This window comes from Rana temporaria, chromosome 13 (assembly GCF_905171775.1).
Source record: "Rana temporaria chromosome 13, aRanTem1.1, whole genome shotgun sequence".
NCBI classification, from domain to species: domain Eukaryota; kingdom Metazoa; phylum Chordata; class Amphibia; order Anura; family Ranidae; genus Rana; species Rana temporaria.
Genome location: NC_053501.1, coordinates 24291812 through 24314676, shown reverse-complemented (window position 1 = coordinate 24314676; position 22865 = coordinate 24291812). Strand labels below are relative to the sequence as shown.

Sequence of the window (22865 nt, the reverse complement as noted above, 5' to 3'; positions counted from 1 at the left end):
ACTTAACTTTTCTCAGCACGTCGCAGTGTTTTACGTCACCGCGTTTTGGCACGCTCTGATGTTTGACTGACGGTGTGTAGGCAAGACTGATGCAAGTCAGCTTCATCGGATTAGATCCCATCAGATATCCGATCGTGTGTACAGGGATTAATAGCCGTTTCTTCCAAACAAAGGTATGAATCTACAACTGTGGTTTCTAAAATGCCTGCAATGTATATACTATATTGCCTAATAAGTTGTTTCTTTCCCATCAAAACTGGAGTTACATAGATAAGACCAACGCACCCCCATGCCAAACTTCCAGAACATGCAGAAGACAACTGAAGAGGCAAATAAAGCACACATACACAACCATGAAAATACACATATATAGCCCAGCCCAACTTTCCGGGCTACCGGTGCCTAAGCACCTGCACATTTTTATTACCTGTTATATAATTTCTCATAGAAGACTTTGTTTGGTAGCATCAAATAAACACTGGGCAAGGTCAGTTCAAGAACATAGTGGGAATTGCTGATTGCTTTTTCCTGGAACTCTGTCATTTCTATGGTGTCTCCAGGCATCACCATCTAAAAAAACAGAACGGCAGATAAATTACAATATAAATACACAGAGATCCAAAAATGTTCTACTTCAAGATGAAGGAATAAGAAAAGGAACATTCATTCTAAAGTTGATTGAGTTTTCAAAGAGCGATCAGTTTTTCTCCCCAGCAGCTAGTTGGATCCAAACACCATTTTCAAATCAATTTTATACAGGTTTAAATAAGGCCAGATCAGTGTAAAGCAGAACTAAACCCATTAAAAAAAAAACAGTTACATTGCTGGCAAATTTTGTCTGGTGTCATAATTGATCACATGTGCATCATGGCAGTTGCAGATCAAACAGAAGCTAAGATGGCTGAAAATGGTAGAAGGGTTTAGTTCCCCTTTAACCACTTAAGCCCCGGACCAATATGCTGCTAAATGCCCAAAGGCGTTTTTACAATTCGGCACTGCGTCTCTTTAACAGACAATTGCGTGGTCGTGCGACGTGGCTCCCAAACAAAATTTACATTCTTTTTTTTCCCACAAATAGAGCTTTCTTTTGGTGGTATTTGATCACCTTTGTGGTTTTTATTTTTTGCGCTATAAACAAAAATAGAGCGACAATTTTGAAAAAAATTCAATATTTTTTACTTTTTGCTATAATAAATATCCCCCAAAAACATTTTTTTTCCTCAGTTTAGGCCGATACGTATTCTTCTACCTATTTTTGGTAAAAAAAATTGCAATAAGCGTTTATCGATTGGTTTGCGCAAAATTTATAGCGTTTACAAAATAGGGGATAGTTTTATTATTATTTTTTTTTTTTACTACCAATGGCGGCGATCAGCGATTTTTTTCGTGACTGCGGCATTATGGCGGACACTTCGGACAATTTTGACACATTTTTGGGACCATTGTCATTTTCACAACAAAAAATGCATTTAAATTGCATTGTTTATTGTGAAAATGACAGTTGCAGTTTGGGAGTTAACCACAGGGGGCGCTGTAGGAGTTAGGGTTCACCTAGTGTGTGTTTACAACTGTAGGGGGGTGTGGCTGTAGGACTGACGTCATCGATCGAGTCTCCCTATAAAAGGGATCACTCGATCGATGCAGACGCCAGAGTGAAGCACGCGGAAGCCGTGTTTACATACGGCTCTCTCCGTTCTTCAGCTCCGGGGAGCGATCGCGACGAAGCGGCTATAAACGAATAGCCGCGCCATTGTCCCGGATCGCTCCCCGCGGGAATCCAAACGCCGCATGTAGCGGGGGGGGGTCCCGATCGGACCCCTGACCCGCGGAAAGGCAGGGACGTACCTGTACGCCCATTTGCCTGTATGTGCCATTCTGTGGACGTACATATACATGCGGCGGTCGGCAAGTGGTTAAATAAGGCCAGGTCAGTGTAAAGCAGAACTAAACCCATTAAAAAAAAAAACAGTTACATTGCTGGCAAATTTTGTCTGGTGTCATAATTGATCACATGTGCATCATGGCGGTTGCAGATCAAACAGAAGCTAAGATGGCAGCTTCCATGGCTGAAAATGGTAGAAGGGTTTAGTTCCCCTTTAAACAAGATTGATATGTTGGTTATATGTAGGGCTGGGTGGTCTGATGAGTTTACTCAGCAGCGAGTTACCAAATCTTTCTGTCAACCTGGGAGTTTTGGGTGTTCCCACCCACCTTTGAGTGTTGCAGCGCCTCCTGTTACATTCTCCTTATCATAAACTAAATCCAGCAGTGATGGAGGGATCTCATAATAATAGGCACAACAAGTGTTCAGAGCTGGGAACCCTCTCCCCTTATTGTTGTATCAGTTGTCATCTCTGTGTAATGCACTACCCTGACGCTATACCATACCTCTTCATTCTCAAACATGACTCTCCGGGAGGAGAAAGGCGAGGGCTCGGGGCGTTTGAAGTCGCAGAAATCTTTTAGTGAATGAGAATTCCCTTCCTCATCTTCGTGAAAATGCCCATCGTCGTCCTCCTCTGCAGCTACTCGCTCCAAAATAGAATGCATGGCTACAGGATTGATTTTTAGTACAATCCTTGAGGGAAAGTTAGAGAACACATCACACATTAATATACTGTACAGTCCACACCAAGAATTTAATAATAGCTACAGTAGGCCATGCTGCTGCTAGAGGCTCAGAAGCATCCAAAACTGTAGTATCATAAACTGTAGTCATCTGCAAGGACCAGAAGCCCAGTGCTAGTATTTTTTAATATTTTTTTAGAAAGCTCCATAGTGTCCCTAACACTTAAAACAGTAAAAAAAAAAAATCTGGGCACCAGGGTGCTTTAAGTCATAATGTGCTAGTACTGTATGCACTGCATACTCTTCCTTTTGGGTTCACGCTCTCTGGCTGTTTATATAGCTGGACAGCGATGGCGTCACTGCCACACATGCGCACGGGTGTCTTGGTTACAGCATAGTGCTCTGAATGGATGGTATACTCCAGTGTGCCATCCATTTAGAGCGCATGCGTTGGGGACGTCACCAGCCACTACAAATGTGAATACCTCCCAAAACGGTAAATATCTAACAGATATTCACTATACCTACAGGTAAGCCTCATTATAGGCTTACCTGTAGGTACAAGTCAGAACGTGGAGTTTACTACTACCCCTAGTTTTACTATTTATTTTTAAAATTATTGTAAAGTCTTGTTTTTTTTTTTTAAATAACGAAACATGTGGTTATACTTCCCTGCTCTGTGTAATGGATTTGTACAGAGCAGCCCAGATCCTCTCGGGTCCTTCTTCTGTGCTCCTGGCATCTGGGGGCATCTGAGCCGAGCTGCAACTCCATGTGTCCATTCAGACACGGAGCTGCCATTCAGCCCCACCTTATCTCTTTCCTGATTGGCTAACTGACTTTAATTGACAGCTGAGGGAGCCAATGGCGCAACTGCTGTGTCTCAGCCAATAAGGAGGGGATTCCCGGGCGGCCAAGGGACTCATGGACATCGCTGGGGCTCAGGTAAGTATTAGGGGGGCTGGGGATACTGCTACACACAAAAGGCGTCTTATCTTAATGCATTAAGATAAAAACCTTCTGCCTTTACAACTCCTTTAACCTAATCCCTAAAAAGAGCGATTAATATTTAACCCTCCCTACAAATCCTGACTCTGACCCTAAACATGTTACCTGGTGCGGACGAATTTTTAAACAAAAACGAGATCCTGAAACTTTAACTCCCCTTCCTTTACCTTAAATCTAAACCCCAGGCAGATAGAAAAGAAACAAGTGACAACTCTGTAATCACTAATGCAACATTGAAAAGGTATTTTTTTTTTTAAATGCAAGCAGGGTAATCTGAATTTGATTTGTTATCATCCTCTGGCATCCTTCTGTACTACAAAGCCAAGACTGTGAAAGGAAAAGGTAGCACAAAAAAGCCAATCTGCTGTGCTACCACAAGAACCTGGTGATTAAAAAAAAAAAAAAAAGAGAAGAGCGACAGAGCAATGAAATGAAATCATCTGCAGGAGGGGAAAAAGTCAGGGCTTCTGCCTTGCCTTATGCAAAGTGTCAACAAAATCGACAAACCTTGGCCAATCAAAATTGTCGGATGTTGTCATGTCTCCATCTGAATCATTGCTTTTCTTAACCACCCTTAGGAACTGGATTTCTGGGCCATCACTTTCTTCCTGGAAGGCACCTGCAGAAAAATCACAAAATGCAGAAAGAATATTATCTTCACTTCTTGCATGCTGGCTGTGTACAATTGGGGCCGATCGCATAATTAAAGTGGATTTCATTAAATTGGTTGTAAAGGCTGAAGGTTTTCTACCTTCATGCATTCTATGCATAAAGGTAAAAAATCTTCGGCGTGCAGCTCCCCTAATACTTACCTGATCCTTATCCAGTAATGTGCACGAGACCAGCGGCTCTATCAGGTCTCTCTCCGCATTGGCTAAGACACAACAGTAGGAGCCATTGGCTCCCGCTGCTATCAATCTCAGTCAGTGAGGAGGTTGAGGGGGTGTGTCTTATAGACTTTAAAATCCCAAAAGTTGAAAAGGAGGGGAAGAGAGGAACATTCCACTTTAAGAGAGGGGATTCACATTCTTACACATGGCCATTCCTGACTGCTATGCAAGCCGGGGAAAAAAAATCCACCTTGCACCCCCCCCCCCCCACATACTGCAAGGGTTAATTGCGCTTCATGTCTAGGAGATTGTAAAACAGCCTTTTCACTGCCTGATTCCTAGCTCCGTCTGGCACCAGCGCTCTTTTCCTCTGCCGAAGGTCCACGCAATGTGATTGTGTACTATACGGGTTGAGATTGGAATGTGCATGGAGTTGGTGGCAGCTTGAAGAGCAGGTGGACCAATCACAACTATGGAGGGGGCCTGCTGGAGCAAGGAGTAAGGCAGGTATTTACACCCCAATCCTCTGCCCCTAGACTTAAAAAGCATTTGGACTTTTTATTAGAGGTGCACCGAAATGGAAATTTCAGAACCGAAACGAAACCAAAATAAAAAAAAATGTCAGGCCGAAACCGAAAATGACTTTTATTTTTTTTATTTTTTATAATTGTATGTTAAAACATACACTCACTGTGCCCCCAATTGCCGCCTCACTGTGCCCCCGATTTCCTGCCTTTTGTTTCTTTTTTCTTTTTTATTACTTTATCACTTTTTTTTGTAAGCTTGTCTTTAAAAAATGTTTTTGTATAATTTTCTTATTTTGAATATTATTTTTCTTATTCTTTACTTTAATTACTTATTTTATTCATTGAATTATTATTTCTTATTTTTGTTTACACAATTGGAGGTTACAGGTTCTCTTTATTAACCCTGTCACCTCAGGAGTGGATTGGCGTCAGGGACAGTCACAGAAGCCAGACTAGGCAGTGGGGGGGGGGGGGGGGGGAGGAGGGGTGACAGAGTCCCGAACATATAGCCAGCCGGAGGGAGGAGGAGGGGGGGGGGCAGAGTCCCGAAGATATATCCAGCAGGAGGGAGGTATGTGGAGGGGGGGGGGGGAGGGGGGGTGGACGGAAGGCTGCTAGAAGGAAAAGCAACTCACCGCCGCCCGTATGCTGAAACTGTCTCCACACGCTGCTAGCACACAGCCCCGTCTCCTCCTAACCCCATGTTGTGATAGACAGAGCACATCTCAGTATTAGAATGGCTTTCTGTTTATCACAGCGTGGGGTTAGGAGCAGGCGGGGCTGTGTGCTAGCAGCGTGTGGAGACAGTTTCAGTGTGTTTTACCGCTCTGCAGCCACTAGTCCTATCGGCAGTTTTAAAGCCGTTTCGGCATTTGCCCGAAAAAGCTGTTTTTGGCCGATATGTTTCGGCACCTATATATATTGGTGCATCCCTATTTTTTATCCTTATGGGGTTGGGCCTTATAGCATGTTGTATATATTGTAGTTGTCTTATACATTCATGGGGTGATGTACTGCACATACCTGCTAGCTCTTTAAAAATAAACTCCAGTTTCAATTGTTCTGGGGAAGAACCACCTAGAACCTCTGTCTTGAATTCAGCATCAGAGAACCTCAGATGAAGGATCTCTTTCTGCAGAGATTTTTTGAACCAAGGACCCCGCTCCTGGTCCGATCGGAGGTCAGGAATGGGGAACCGCACCGCAAGGTGGAGAGATGGAGCAGACACTAGCACAGAGGTCCGAGTGTTTACTGGGGAACGGGAATCATCTAAGAGCACCTCTGGAAAGTCCTTGTGCTGAGAAGACAATAAGGCAAACAGCCCATTAAAAAACAAGCTTGTAAAAAACGACAAAACACTGCAATATTGAATTAAACAAAAACTTCAGATTATGTTCCTCAAAGTTAGAATACACAAAACTGACCAAACTAATGTGTTTGTTGTACGAGGTGAACAGATGTGACGTCATCATTTCCACGGTGCCCAGTTTCTGTGGCTGGAGCAAGGAGTTCAGTCTATCTACAATAGTAATATCCAGCTCACACGAGGCGGAAGTCAATTGAACCTGAAGCTCGGATCTCTGTGGGACTGAACCAAGTCGTCCAGAACTGCCCTGAAAAAACAAAGAATCAGTGCATAAAAGTCATTAAAATGAATTGGAGTGACGATACAGAATGAAAAGTGAAACCAAAAAATTTGACAAATTGTAAAAATTAATAAAAAAAAAAAAAAAAAAAAAAAAAAAAAACTACTGACACCGTCCACTGCCCTAATGACTGACACTGTGGACGGCCTGGACGGCTCAGAGATGGTCGCAGTCCCATCTGGGGCCCAGATTCAGGTACATTTGCGCTTTATTTGCAGAGGCACAGGGCAACGATTTTGCCCTGCGCCCCCGCAAATATTTTGCGCTGCCCTCGATTCACGGAGCAGTAGTTCCATAAATTGCGAGGGCGCACCGGCAAAATTGCCCGGCGTAAGCGCACGCAATGTAAATGATCCCGCCGGGGGCGGGAATCATTTAAATTAGGCGCGCTCCCGCGCGGAGCGTAGAGCGCATGCTCCGTCGGGAAACTTTCCCGACGTGCATTGCGGCAAATGACGTCGCAAGGACGTCATTTGCTTCAACGTGAATGGCGTCCAGCGCCATTCACGATTCACTTACGCAAACGACGTAGATTTTAAATATCGCGACGCGGGAACGTGGGTATCCTATAGCATTGGCTGCGCCTGCTATTAGGATGTGTAACCTTACGCGAAACCCGACGTACGCAAACTATGTAATTTGTGTACGCAGGGCTCGCGCAACGTTGTGAATCGGTGTTAGTATGCAATTTGCATACTATACACAGATCACAATGGGAGCGCCCCCTAGCGGCCAACGCAAGAATGCAGCCTAAAATCTGCGTGGCATAAGAGCCTTATGCCACGCAGATTTTAGGCTGCAGTCGGCGTAGCGATGTTCCTGAATCAGGAGCATTCGCTACGCCGGAGCAAGTAAGCAATTGCGCTGTGTAACCTATGGTTACACAGGCGCAATTGCTTCTTGAATCTGGCCCTTTGTTAACTTTTTGTAATCACTTTTGCTCCAGTATTGTGACTGACAAGTAAACAACTTTGCTGATCTTCTTGTAGGATTCACCTTTCTTGTGTAAAGAAATTATTTTCTTTCCCAGGCCTTGGGACGTTTCTCTTCCATGTGGTGCCATTGCTGACAGCATGAAATGGGAGGAGTTTTCTTTGTTAAGTAACTCCCTTTTATAATCAACTGTCTGCTGGACAACTGTTTGTTTAATGAATTATTAGGCTCACCTGTACTTGAGTTCTTGTTAATTAAGATTTTGTTGTCTAAAATTTAGCTTTGCTCCCAAGACTTTCGTTGGGGTGTGTTCATTTTTGCAAAAAAAAAAAAGCTTCCCCGTTCTTCACTGTGGCGCCTTTTATAGGAAAACAAAAATCGATGACATCACACCTACAGCCACACCCCCCTACAGTTAGAAACAGACATGAGGTCACACATAACCCCTTCATTTTTAATGCATTTTTTGCTGTGAAAATGACAATGGTCCCAAAAATGTGTCAAAATTGTCCGAAGTGTCCGCCATAATGTCGCAGTCACGAAAAAAAAAAAAATCACCGATCGCCGCCATTAGTAGTAGTAAACAAAAAAAAAAAAAAATAATAAAAATGCAATAAAGCTATCCCCTATTTTGTAAATGCTATAAATTTTGCGCAAACCAACCGATAAACGCTTATTGCGATTTTTTTTACCAAAAATAGGTAGAAGAATACGTATCAGCCTAAACTTTTTTTTATGTATTTTTGGGGGATATTTATTATAGCAAAAAATATTGCATTTTTTTCAAAATTGTCGCTCTATTTTTGTTTATAGCGCAAAAATCAAAAACCGCAGAGGTGAACAAATACCACCAAAATAAAGCTCTGTTTGTGGGAAAAAAAGGACGCCAATTTTGTTTGGGATCCACATCGCACGACCGCGCAATTGTCAGTTAAAGCGACACAGTGCCGAATCGCAAAAACTGGCCGGGTCCTTTAGCTGCCTAAAGGTCCGGGTCTTAAGTGGTTAACAGATCACATCAACCATGTCAGTTTATGCCCATCCTTTCCACCTAGTTCCTTCATTTATAGAAGTCAATACTACAGCTTCTATGAATGAAACCAGATCAATGAATGGAGGATGGGCGGATGACGGAATAGTCTGTCTCCTCCATTCATAGATTGAGTTTCATTCATAGAAAACGGTAGTACCAGCAGGGGCCCGGATTCAGGTAGATTTGCCCCTTAGTTACGGAGGCGCAGGGCAGCGTTTTTCCCCTGCGCCCTCGCAAATTTCCTGTGCTACCCGCGATTCACGGAGCAGTAGCTCCGTAAATTGCGTGTGCGCTGTGTAAACTTGCCCTGCGTAAGGGCGCCTAATGTAAATGATCCTGTAGGGGGCGGGAATCATTTAAATTAGGCGCGCTCCCGCGCCGAGCGTAGAGCGCATGCTCCGTCGGGAAACTTTCCCGACGTGCATTGCGGCAAATGACGTCGCAAGGACGTCATTTGCTTCAAAGTGAACGTGAATGGCGTCCAGCGCCATTCAGGATTCACTTACGCAAACGACGTAGATTTTAAATATCGCGACGCGGGAACGTGGGTATCCTATAGCATTGGCTGCGCCTGCTATTAGGATGTGTAACCTTACGCGAAACCCGACGTACGCAAACTACGTAATTTGCGTACGCAGGGCTCGCGCAACGTTGTGAATCGGTGTTAGTATGCAATTTGCATACTATACACTGAGCACAATGGGAGCGCCCCCTAGCGGCCAACGCAAGAATGCAGCCTGCCTAAAATCTGCGTGGTATAAGAGCCTTATGCTACGCAGATTTTAGGCTGCAGTCGGCGTAGCGATGTTCCTGAATCAGGAGCATTCGCTACGCCGGAGCAAGTAAGCAATTGCGCCGTGTAATCTATGGTTACACAGGCGCAATTGCTTCTTGAATCTGGCCCTTTGTTAACTTTTTGTAATCACTTTTGCTCCAGTATTGTGACTGACAAGTAAACAACTTTGCTGATCTTCTTGTAGGATTCACCTTTCTTGTGTATGATTTTCTTTCCCAGGCCTTGGGACGTTTCTCTTCCATGTGGTGCCATTGCAGACAGCATGAAATGGGAGGAGTTTTCTTTGTTAAGTAACTCCCTTTTATAATCAACTGTCTGCTGGACAACTGTTTGTTTAATGAATTATTAGGCTCACCTGCACTTGAGTTCTTGTTAATTAAGATTTTTGTTGTCTAAAATGTAGACTTTCATTGGGGTGTATTCATTTTTGCAAAAAAAAAAAAAGCTTCCCCGTTCTTCACTGTGGCGCCGTGATCGATCGTGTGTTCCCTTTTATAGGGAAACAAAATTGATGACGTCACACCTACAGCCACACCCCCCTACAGTTAGAAACAGACATGAGGTCACACATAACCCTTTCATTTTTAATGCATTTTTTGCTGTGAAAATGACAATGGTCCCAAAAATGTGTCAAAATTGTCCGAAGTGTCCGCCATAATGTCGCAGTCACAAAAAAAAAAAAAAAAAAAATCACCTATCGCCGCCATTAGTAGAAGTAAAAAAAAAATAAAAAATTAATAAAAATGCAATAAAGCTATCCCCTATTTTGTAAATGCTATAAATTTTGCGCAAACCAACCGATAAACGTTTATTGCGATTTTTTTTACCAAAAATAGGTAGAAGAATACGTATCAGCCTAAACTTTTTTTTATATATATATTTTTGGGGGATATTTATTATAGCAAAAATATTGCATTTTTTTCAAAATTGTCGCTCTATTTTTGTTTATAGCACAAAAAATAAAAACCGCAGAGGTGATCAAATACCACCAAAAGAAAGCTCTATTTGTGGGGAAAAAAGGACGCCAGTTTTGTTTGGGAGCCACGTCGCACGACCGCTCAATTGTCAGTTAAAGCGACGCAGTGCCGAATCGCAAAAACTGGCCGAGTCCTTTAGCTGCCTAAAGGTCCGGGTCTTAAGTGGTTAACAGATCACATCAACCATGTCAGTTTATTCCCACCCTTTCCACCTAGTTCCTTCATTTATAGAAGTCAATACTACAGCTTCTATGAATGAAACCAGATCAATGAATGGAGGATGGGCGGATGACTGAATAGTCTGTCTCCTCCATTCATAAATTGAGTTTCATTCATAGAAAACGGTAGTACCAGCAGGGGCCCGGATTCAGGTAGATTTGCCCCTTAGTTACGGAGGCGCATTGCAGCGTTTTTGCCCTGCGCCCCCGCAAATTTCCTGCGCTACCCGCGATTCACGGAGCAGTAGCTCGTAAATTGCGTGTGCGCTGTGTAAACTTGCCCTGCGTAAGGGCGCCTAATGTAAATGATCCCGTAGGGGGCGGGAATCATTTAAATTAGGCGCGCCCCCGCGCCGAGCGTAGAGCGCATGCTCCGTCGGGAAACTTTCCCGACGTGCATTGCGGCAAATGACGTCATTTGCTTCAAAGTGAACGTGAATGGTGTCCAGCGCCATTCACGAATCACTTACGCAAACGACGTAGATTTCAAATTTTGCGAAGCGGGAACGACGGGTATTCTTTAGCATTGGCTGCCCCTGCTTTTAGGATGTGCAACCTTACGCGAAACCCGACGTACGCAAACTACGTAAATTGCGTACGCAGGGCTCACGCAACGTTGTGAATCGGTGTTAGTATGCAATTTGCATACTATACACTGAGCACAACGGGAACGCCTCCTAGCGGCCATCGCTAGAATGCAGCCTAAGATATGCGGGCATAAGAGCCTTATGCCACGCAGATTTTAGGCTGCAGTCGGCGTTACGATGTTCCTGAATCAGGAGCATTCGTAACGCCGGGGCAAGTAAGCAATTGCGCTGTGTAACCTATGGTTACACAGGCGCAATTCCTTTTTGAATCTGGGCCAGTGTCCACCACAGCAAAAAATAAATGTTACAACTCACCTGAGCTCCTCTGGTCTCTAAATGCTTATAATGCAGGTGAATGCATGGAGATGATCTGCTGTCCACATCATTTTCCAAATCAAATTTTAGGAGCTTTACAAAAAGAGAAAAAAAAAAAAAAGCTGTTATAGGAAACCTGTACAGAGGGAAATATATAGTCTGGCAATGCCAACCTCCATCTGAAAATGCTAGTTGCCTGGTTATCTCTGGCTACAATAACTTTTAAAACAGCAAAGTCAGAGTGAAGTTAAAACCTCCTTTTCTGCATGCTTGTTCCTGGTCATTGACTAGAAGTAAAGATCAGCAAGACTTCTAGCATTTTTAGAAGGTGGTTAGTAATAGTATTGTATATTTTTTTCAGTATAGAATTCGCTTTACTGAATTTACAATACATTGACCTCCAACCACTTCCAGACCTTAGGTGTTTTTCAGATTTGGTGTTTGCAAGACTAAAACAGTTTTTTTCTGCTAGAAAATTGCTTAAAACCCCCAAACATTATATATATTTTTTTTCTAACACCCTAGAGAATAAAATAGTGGTCATTGCAATACTTTTTGTCACACCGTATTTGCGCAGCGGTCTTACAAGCGCACTTTTTTTGGAAAAAAATCACTTTTTTGAATTAAAAAATAAGACAACAATAATTTTGGCCCAATTTTTTTTATATATTGTGAAAGATAATGTTACGCCGAGTAAAATGATACCCAACATGTCACGCTTAAAAATTGCGCCCGCTCGTGGCATGGCGTCAAACTTTTACCCTTAAAAATCTCGATAGGCGACGTTTAAAAAATTCTATGGGTTGCATTTTTTGAGCTACAGAGTAGGTCTAGGGCTAGAATTATTGCTCTCGCTCTAACGATCGCGGTGATACCTCACTTGTGTGATTTGAACACCGTTTTCATATGCAGGCGCTACTCACGTATGCGCTCGCTTCTGCGCGCGAGCTCGACGGGGCACTTTAAAAAAAAAATGTTTTATTTATTTTATTACTTTTTACACTGAAAAAAATAAAAATGTGATCACTTTGATTTTCTATTACAAGGAATGTAAACATCCCTTGTAATAGAAAAAAGCATGACAGGTCCTCTTAAATATGAGATCTGGGGTCAAAAAAAACCTCAGATCTCATATTTAGACTAAAATGCAAGAAAAAAACAAAAAATTTGAAACAAATTTTTTCAAATGACAAAAAAAAAGAGATTTTTAATACAGCTTACCTGTAAAATCTTTTTCTTGGAGTACATCACGGGACACAGAGCGGCATTCATTACTATATGGGTTATATGGAGTACCTTCAGGTGTAGACACTGGCAATCTCAAACAGGAAATGCCCCTCCCTATATAACCCCCTCCCATAGGAGGAGTACCTCAGTTTTGTAGCAAGCAGTATGCCTCCCAAAATGGTCCCCAAAAAGAGGGGTGGGAGCTCTGTGTCCCGTGATGTACTCCAAGAAAAAGATTTTACAGGTAAGCTGTATTAAAAATCTCTTTTTCTTTATCGTACATCACGGGACACAGAGCGGCATTCATTACTATATGGGATGTCCCAAAGCAATGCTTACAATGAGGGGAGGGAGAACATCTCCAAGACAAAAGGATTTAATTTAGAGATATACTCAAATCATAATAAATCCAACTTAGTTGAGAAAAATAATTTTACATTTTAAATTTAACTCAAAAAAGAGGAGCCCCCGGAATCCGAGGGTCTCAAACTGCAGCCTGCAGCACTGCCTGCCCGAAGGCAGTATCAGTATTCCTTCTTACGTCCAACTTGTAGAATTTTGTAAACGTGTGGACAGAAGACCAGGTTGCCGCCTTGCAAACTTGAGCCATAGAGATCTGGTGGTGTGCTGCCCAGGAGGCGCCCATGGCTCTAGTAGAATGAGCCTTTAATGATACTGGAGGAGGCAACCCTTTCAAGCCGTAGGCCTGAGTGATTAATTGCTTAATCCACCTAGAAATGGTGGACTTTGCAGCTGCCTGCCCCTTCTTGGGCCCATCCGGTAGAATGAACAGCACATCTGTTTTCCGGATCTTCTTTGTAGCTTTAAGATAGGCCTTCATGGCCCTGACAATATCCAAGGTATGCAGCAACCCTTCCTTTCTGGAAGTAGGTTTAGGGAAGAAGGATGGTAATACCAAATCCTGGTTCAAATGAAAACTGGATATGACCTTCGGTAGGAAGGAAGGATGAGGGCGGAGAACGACCCTGTCCTTATGAAAAACAAGATATGGTTCCTTACAGGATAAGGCCGCTAGCTCCGAAACTCTTCTTGCGGAAACTATGGCAACCAAAAATACTAACTTCCTTGTCAGTAGAACCAAAGGAATTTCAGCCAACGGCTCAAACGGTTGTTTCTGTAAGCTTGACAGAACAAGATTTAAATCCCACGGACAAAGCGGGGATTTAACTGGAGGTCTAATACGTAAGACCCCTTGAAGGAAGGTCTTAACCAGCGAGTGGGTGGCCAGCGGCCGCTGAAACCACACTGACAGAGCAGAAATCTGTCCTTTGATTGTGCTTAATGCCAATCCTTTATCCACTCCTAGCTGGAGAAAACTTAATACTCTATCGATGGTAAATTTGCGAGAAAGCCATCGCTTGGACTCACACCAGCCTACATAGGCCTTCCAGACCCTGTAATAAATCACCCTAGAGACCGGTTTCCTGGCTCTGATTAGGGTAGAGACTACTTTCTGAGACAGACCTCTACCCCTGAGAATCAGGGATTCAGCTTCCAGGCCGTCAAATTTAGATGCCGTAAGGCAGGGTGGAGGATCGGACCTTGCGATAGCAGGTCTGGCCGTAGAGGAAGAGTCCAAGGGTCTCCCACTACCATCTTTAGGATGAGTGAGTACCATGCCCTTCTGGGCCATGCTGGAGCTACCAGGATGACTGGTATGTGTTCCACCCGGATCCTGCGCAGCAGGCGGGGTAGTAACTGGAGCGGGGGAAACGCATAAAGAAGTTTCTTGTTGAGTCTCGATGCCATGATATCCACGTCCGGCACTCCCCATCTTTGGCAGAGTGCTTGAAAGACTTGTGGATGCAGAGACCATTCCCCCGGCCATAGAGTCTGGCGGCTTAAGAAGTCCGCCTGAAAGTTGTCCACTCCTGGAATGAATATTGCCGATATGCAGGGCACATGCGCCTCTGCCCATAGGAGAATCAAGCTCACCTCTCTCTGAGCGGCTTGACTCCTGGTTCCCCCTTGGTGATTTATGTATGCCACGGCCGTGGCATTGTCTGATTGAATTCTCACCGGGAACCCCTGCAATTTTGACGTCCAAGCCCTGAGGGCTAGTCGAGCAGCTCTGAGCTCCAAGATGTTGATGGGCAACTGCTTCTCTGGCTTTGCCCAAGTACCTTGGCGAGTGCAACCATCCAAAATTGCTCCCCAGCCCGTCAGGCTGGCGTCTGTGGTCACTATCTTCCAAGCCACTGGGCTGAAAGACTTCCCCTTCAGTAGATTCTGAGGGTCTAACCACCAACACAGACTTTGTCGGACTCTTGATAAGAGCGGCAACGGGATATCCAAGGCCTGTGGCCTTCTGCTCCATGCTGACAGGATGGCTGCCTGTAGGATGCGAGTGTGGCTCTGGGCGTATGGTACCGCCTCGAACGTGGCCACCATCTTGCCTAGTAACCTCATACATAGGCGAATAGTCGGTTCTTTCTTGCTTAGAACCAGTAGGATTAATTCCTTGATGGCTTTTACCTTCCTCAGAGGTAGGAACACTCCTTGTTGTTCTGTGTCTAATCTCATGCCGAGATATTCCAACTGCCTTGTGGGCTGGAAAGCTGACTTTTCTCGATTTAGGACCCAGTCGAACCTCTCGAGGTATTGGACCGTGAGGGCCACTGCTCGCTCCAAGCCGGGAGACGAGTGGTCTATGACTAGGAGGTCGTCCAGGTATGCTAGGATCGTGACCCCTTGGATCCTTAGCTTGGCTAGGATCGGGGCTAGGACCTTCGTGAACACCCGGGGGGCCGTAGCCAACCCGAAGGGAAGCGCCACGAATTGGAAGTGACGCGAAGCCACCATGAAGCGTAGATATCTTTGATGTGGCTGATAAATTGGAACATGAAGGTAGGCATCCTTTATGTCTATGGACGCCATGAAGTCGTCCTTCTGGAGTGTGGCAGCTGCTGACCGCACGGATTCCATCCGAAATGAGCGGATCTTTAGATATGCATTTACCATCTTTAGGTCCAAAATTGGCCTGACATCTCCATTGGATTTTGGGATGATGAATAGGTTGGAGTAGAAACCCAGCCCCTGTTCCAGGACTGGTACCTCTACTATTACTTCCTGGGAAAGTAGATGATCTAATGCCGATCTTAATGCGGCTCCCTTTTCCGGATCGTTTGGAATCCTCGACTCCTGGAAATGAGGAGGAGGAAACCTTAGGAAATCTAATTTGTAGCCTGTGGCCACGGAAGACCGTACCCACTCGTCGGGAATGCTGGCTTCCCAAATCTCTGAAAAGAGTCGCAGCCTTCCCCCCACCTTCGTGGGTGGGGGCGCCCCTTCATAAGGTTGGCTTGGGGGCTGGTTTTGCTGGTTTGCGAAACCACTGCCTTTTGCCTCTAACAGCCTGTCCTTGTGATTTGCTGTTGAAGCCGAAGTTTGCTTTTGCAGGAGGCCGTCGATACTGTTTGGCATTAGAGGGCCCCTGCCCAGGGGAATACTGTCGTTTAAACGCAGGCCCCTGAACCTTCTTCTTAGTTGGCAAGAGAGTACTCTTGCCGTTTGAAATGGTCTGAATGTATTTATCTAGGTCTTCTCCGAAGAGTCGTCCTCCATGGAAGGGGAACCCTACCAGGAGCTTCTTGCATGGGGGCTCAGCCTCCCAGCTTTTTAACCATAAGAGTCTTCTCATATGGATAAGGGATAACGATAAACGTGACGCTTGCTGGATAGAATCCTTGATTGCGTCTACCGTAAAACATATGGCCTTAGGGACATCCGAAAATTCTTCTGCCTGCTGGGCAGGAATAAGTTTAAGCATCTGCTTAAATTGATCCGATAATGCTTGAGCGACCCCAATCGCAGCCACAGCTGGCTGTACTACTGCCCCTGCAGTAGTGAAGGAGTTCTTAAGTAGTGCTTCCAAGCGCTTATCAACTGGATCCTTGAACACCTGTATGTTTTCTACAGGGCATGTTAACGATTTGTTAACACATGAGATGGCTGCGTCCACTGCAGGAGTAGCCCATCTTTTGGAAAATTTTTCTTCCATAGGATATAGGACAGAGAACCTTTTAGGTGGTAAGAAGATCTTATCTGGCTTGTTCCAATCTTGGAACAAAACTCCCTCTAATAGAGGATGGATCGGAAACACAGCATTGCTTTGAGGCGCCCTCAGTGAGCCCAAAGCTGAAACCGTCGATACCTGGAGATCTGGTACTGGCAAGTTGAATGCCCTATGGACCAAGTCCGACAATCCTTGAATCCACCAGCTCTCCCTCAGGGAGACTGCCCCAGACTCCTCTGTATCCGGATCTTCGATCCCTGAACCTACTTGGTCCTTGTCCAAGAGGTCGTCCAATTCCCCTGAGGAAAGGACCTCCTCTTCTGAGGGTCCGCGCTCGGGCGACGGAGATCTATTCCGCTTACTGCCCCGCATAGCTGCGGCTATCATTTTACCCATGCTTTTCTGCATCTCTTTTAAAGAGGTGAGTAATACCTCCTCCGTGACCATCTTAGGGTTGGACTGACCCGCGTCAGCTCCAGCCCCAGATCCCGATGGCCCCAAGGCTCCCTGTGGGGAAAGCAGCGGCATAGCTTTGTCCGAGACCTCAGACTCTCTGGGGGAATCCCCACCTCTTGTACCCTTGTTTTTTGATGCCATGGTACAATACCGAGGTACACCTGCTACTTATTGGTACCTGGGACTTATAAATAGTTAAATGCCCAAACACCTGTTTGGGGGATAAAAAATGCTTCCTCTCCCCTAGATGACACTTTTTTTTTTTTTTTTTTCAAATCTAGGAAAGAAAAAACATTCTGTCCCCCTGAGTAGTATTGCAAGAAAAACTATGAGATGGAAAAGAAACAGCCTATTCCTAGGCTTGAAAACAGTCTTTCTGAAGACTGCAATATTCTTTCTGGCCACTGTGTGTCCTCGGCGCCCCGTGCTTGCCGTTCAGGTCTTTCCTCCTCGGTTCCAAAGTATTGAATGAGCTATATGGAACAAACAAGGAAGGGCCGCCCCTTCCTTAAGCCACAGACCCGCCCTTCCCCCCCAGCAATCTCAAACAGGAAATGCCCCTCCCGACAGGGGGGGGTGGGGTTGGGAGGAAGGGACCTCTCTGCTCCAGCAAACTGCAGCCTGCAGCCTGGAACCATGAGGAGGTCAGCGTTTTGCCTGCCTTGCAGGCTCTGAGGAGGAAGACTGAATGGAGCATCGCCTGGAGGCTTGCAGGTAAGCACAGCTCTCTGACACACACATATACTTTTATATCACACAGGCCCCACTCAATGCTTTTCCAACACTACAAGGGAGGTCACATCTTATGGGGAATAATACATATAGAGCCATCCTATCTTTATGATATGTGACTAGTTTGCCAGATGCAGTGCATAACTTTAGGCATGTCCCCTGTGACCCCCCAGAAAAAACCTGCTAAGAACCAAGTTCCGCAAGTTTTCCCCTCACTTACCTGCTCCATGCCGCAGGACTTTGCCAAGCAAGAGGCCCAATCTTCCCCCATCTCGGTGGGGATGTCTAGACCTTCAGGCCCTGGGTTCCTATGAAGGATCCACTGTCCTGGGCCCATATAGCACTCTGGCAACAGAAACATTAGGCACCCAAAGGTTTCTAAGTTCTGGGCCCAGGGTCCAGCTCTCTAAAAAGAAAAGCATTATGGGCTATACCCCAAGGGTTTGGGGTCCGGTTACTGACCACTTTAGCGCTGAGGCTTTTTTGGACAGAACCGGTTAGCTCACCTAATCCCAAGGATGCGGAGGCAAGCTAAACCATGACTAACACCTAAGACACTGGCGGAAAAACTGAGGTACTCCTCCTATGGGAGGGGGTTATATAGGGAGGGGCATTTCCTGTTTGAGATTGCCAGTGTCTACACCTGAAGGTACTCCATATAACCCATATAGTAATGAATGCCGCTCTGTGTCCCGTGATGTACGATAAAGAAAAAAAATGTTTCTTTAAGAGGCTGGGCGGGACTGACGTTTTGACGTCACTTCCGCGCAGCAGAGCTATGGGGACGGGTGAAGGAGATTTTTCCTTCAGTCGCGTCCCCAGTCAGCAGCCGAGCGCACCCGATCTCCTCCGCCGCTACCGACGGCTCCGGTAAGCGGCGGAGGGCGCGGGAGAGCAGCGGGAGGGGGCGGGCCCCCTCTTCCGCCACCGATAACGGCGATCTCACGGCGAATCCGCCACGAAGACCGCCGTTATCTTGTACAGGACAGCTCACACTAAAGATGGATACCTCGGTTGTGGCAGCAGCTGCTGCCGTTACCGAGATATCCATCTTTAAAAAGAAGACGTACATCGTCGTGCGCAGGTCTGGAAGTGGCTAATCAGCAAAAAAAGGACACATCCATCCATGTTACCTCTGTATAGTGAGGAGGAACAGACTGGGAATCGCTGGGGAAAAGGCACTCTAGGAGCTCAGTCTGCCCAATACAAACGTCAGTGCTGAAACTCCGAGCACCGGACCTCTGCCGCTGTTCATGGGAGATTTTTATTTGAGTCCCTAGGAACCTTTCAAGAGATAAAGACAACAATTAGTTTAAAGCATATGCATATAATAGATTCATTTATGTTTTGGCTATAATGATGTTAAATTAACCACTACCATTCATCTTCAAAGAGTATTCAAACCCAAAAATCATAAATATAATATAGTGGCGCTTATCTGTCCTAAATTGTGGTGGGATGCATTATTGCTGCAGTCCCCAACCTTTTTGGCACCAGGGACCGGTTTCATGGCAGTCATTTTTCCCACAGACCGAGGGATTTAACTGTGATAAAAAGGGGACTGCACTGAGATATAAAGGGGACTGCACTGGAAAGGGGCAATGTAATTATTACAATGTCCCTTTAAAGTGCAGCCCCCTTTATAACACAGCGCCTGGTTACAGTGCAGTCCCCTTTATATCCCAGCGCCCCTTTACAGTGCAGTCCCCTTTATATCACAGCGCCCCTTTACAGTGCAGTGCCCTTTATATCACAGCGCCCCTTTACAGTGCAGTGCCCTTTATATGACAGCGCCCCTTTACAGTGCAGTGCCCTTTATATCACAGCGCCCCTTTACAGTGCAGTGCCCTTTATATCACAGCGCCCCTTTACAGTGCAGTGCCCTTTATATCACAGCGCCCCTTTACAGTGCAGTGCCCTTTATATCACAGCGCCCCTTTACAGTGCAGTCCCCTTTATATCACAGCGCCCCTTTACAGTGCAGTGCCCTTTATATCACAGCGCCCCTTTACAGTGCAGTGCCCTTTATATCACAGCGCCCCTTTACAGTGCAGTGCCCTTTATATCACAGCGCCCCTTTACAGTGCAGTTCCCTTTATATCACAGCACCCCTTTATATCACAGCGCCCCTTTACAGTGCAGTCCCCTTTATATCCCAGCGCCCCTTTACAGTGCAGTCCCCTTTATATCACAGCGCCCCTTTACAGTGCAGTCCCCTTTATATCCCAGCGCCCCTTTACAGTGCAGTCCCCTTTATATCACAGCGCCCCTTTACAGTGCAGTCCCCTTTAAATCCCAGCGCTCCTTTACAGTGCAGTCCCCTTTAAATCCCAGTGCTCCTTTACAGTGCAGTCCCCTTTAAATCCCAGCGCCCCTTTACAGTGCAGTCCCCTTTAAATCCCAGCGCTCCTTTACAGTGCAGTCCCCTTTAAATCACAGCGCCCCTTTACAGTGCAGTCCCCTTTATATCACAGCGCCCCTTTACAGTGCAGTCCCCTTTTACAATGCCCCTTTACAGTGCAGTCCCCTTTATATCACAGCGCCCTTAGCAATCACAGCCCCAGTCATAACCCCCTTATCTCTCTTACATCACTGCCCCCCTTTCGATCTCTGCCTCCCCTGAACAGTTTCTACCTTTGGCAGGGCAGAGGCATTTTTGAACCTATGGGTAAGCCTATGATAAAGCTTACCTATAGGTACTGTAAATATCTAATAGTGCACCGTTTAGGAGAAATTAACTATATATGCAGCAGATGACGTTATGATACTTGCGTTTTAAAAAAACAGCCACCCGTGCCGTAAGCAGCGGTTCCCGCGCAGGAGTGACGTCTTCGCAGCTCTGGCCACTTACACAGCCAAGGTCCATGAACCCGTAAGGAAAAGTGAGTGATTTTTAACCCTTTTTAACCCTTTCTCCGCCACTAGCAGGGGGTAAAACCGCCCCACTAGCGGCCGAATGGCGCCGCGAAATTGGCGGTATAACGCTTTACCGCTGATGCAGCCCCCGCCCCAGTGTGAAAGGGGCCTAAGATTGGTCACAGGAATTTGTCAAGTCACATGACCAGGACTCATTCTTCCCCGCCCCCCCCCCCCCACACGTCACTGTGCCTAATTAACACATTGGGGTTTATTTACTAAAGTTGCAGGGTGCAAAATCAGGCTCACTTCTGCATAGGAACCAATCAGCTTCCAGGTTTTATTGCCAAAGCTTAACTGAACAAGCTGAAGTTAGAAGCTGATTGGCTACCATGCATAGTGGCACCAGATTCTGAGTGCTTCAGCTTTAGTAAATCTACCCCATTGCAGTGGTTTTGCCGTAGCCATAGTTCAAGAAGAAACACAATAAGACTTATGGGTACCTGAGGTGATCATGAGTGCAGGCTTCCGCAAAGATATTTCGTAGACAGGCAAAGTCGTTCTGCGTGAAAGTCTGCGGTTGTAGCGCCTCTATGCGGCTGAAGAAGCCAACTGACAGTGGGGTCAGCGGGTTAGGGTTTGACGTGGCCTCTGTCGGTGGCAGGGGGTCTATATGGAGCACGGAGACAGATAACGAGCCTACGGCCAGTCTGAACACGAGCTCTGGTCTAGATTCATCCACAGAGGCTGAACGGGCCGGTAGTGCTGCAATAGAGGAGTCCATGTGTAGTTTTATTCATTTAACAGAGCAGGTTCAAGTAAAAAGGTTATATAGAGATATATATATTTTTTTTTCTAGGTAGCTTTCAGACAACAGAAAAAAAATGGACAATACAGTGGGCTAGATTCAGGTAGGGGCGCGCAATCTAACGGTGGCGCAGCGTATCGTATTTACGCTACGCCGCCGCAAATTACAGGAGCAAGTGCAGTATTCACAAAGCACTTGCTCCGTAAGTTTCGGCGGCGTTGCGTAAATGGGACCGGCGTAAGCGCGCATAATTTAAATGTGTAAGGGGGGGCGTGTTTTATATCAATGTGTGTTGACCTGACGTGATTGACGTTTTGCGCCGTCCGTGTACATATCCCAGTGTGCATTGCTCCAAATGACGTCGCAAGGACGTCATTGGTTTCGAGTTGAACGTAAATTACGTCCAGCCCTATTCGCAAACGACTTACGCAAGAAATCGAAGCGGGAACGACGTTCATACTTAACATTGAGTGCGGCTCATAGAAGCAGGCACAACGTTACGCCGAAAAAGCCTTACGCAAACAACGAACGCCGGGCGCACGTACGTTTGTGAATCGGCATATCTAGGTAATTTGCATACTCTCCGCTGAAAACGACGGGAGCGCCACCTAGCGGCCAGCGTGAGAATGCACCCTAAGATACGACAGCGTAAGAGACTTATGCCAGTCGTATCTTAGGCCAATGTCGGCGTATCTAGCTTTCTGAATACAGAAAGTAGATACGCCGCGCAGCTTTGAATTTACGCGGCGTATCTATGGATACGCCGGCGTAATTCTTTGCTGAATCTAGCCCAATATATTCATACATGCGCTTTAACCGCTTGCCGACCGTATAACTTGCATATACGGCAGCATGGCAGCTCTGCTGCGCAGGATCACGCATCTAGTAGGTGGTCAAATACCACCAAAAGAAAGCTCTATTTGTGGGGAAAAAAGGACATACATTTTATTTGGGTAAAGAGTCGCATTGACCGCGCAATTCTCAGTTAAAATAACGCAGTGCCGTATCGCAAAAATGGCCTGGTCATGAAGGGTAGTAAATCTTCTGGAGGTCAAGTAGTAGTTAATAAAGCCACAGCCAACCAATAAAAAGGAACGATTTTGATTTCATATATTGGCTGGCCATGCATGGATTCTCAGGCACTGAAAAACTACCGTCCGCCCAAATTTCGTTGGGATGATCAAATAAACCTCCCCATAGTCAGGTGCCCCCTTCTCGCCTCATTTTCTCTTTCTTCTCTACCTACTCTAACCTCCTTTTATTGTGACTTTCCATTTTTACTTAATGTGGAACTTTACACATAACAACTTGA

The 22865-nt window shown here is 45.6% G+C and overlaps 1 protein-coding gene across 1 annotated transcript in view; it reads right to left on the bottom strand.

The window, feature by feature from the left end:
• The window catches only part of ATG2B (autophagy related 2B), a 131134-nt gene that overhangs the window by 59071 nt on the left and 49198 nt on the right, over window positions 1–22865 (bottom strand). Inside the window, exons 11-18 of the mRNA XM_040332169.1 lie at window positions 21249–21510; window positions 19023–19173; window positions 11439–11531; window positions 6358–6546; window positions 5957–6230; window positions 4084–4195; window positions 2389–2578; window positions 428–570 (exon numbers count right to left, since the gene is read on the bottom strand). Of these exons, the coding sequence (XP_040188103.1) occupies window positions 428–570; window positions 2389–2578; window positions 4084–4195; window positions 5957–6230; window positions 6358–6546; window positions 11439–11531; window positions 19023–19173; window positions 21249–21510 (1414 nt within the window). The remainder of the gene's footprint in view (window positions 1–427; window positions 571–2388; window positions 2579–4083; window positions 4196–5956; window positions 6231–6357; window positions 6547–11438; window positions 11532–19022; window positions 19174–21248; window positions 21511–22865) is intronic.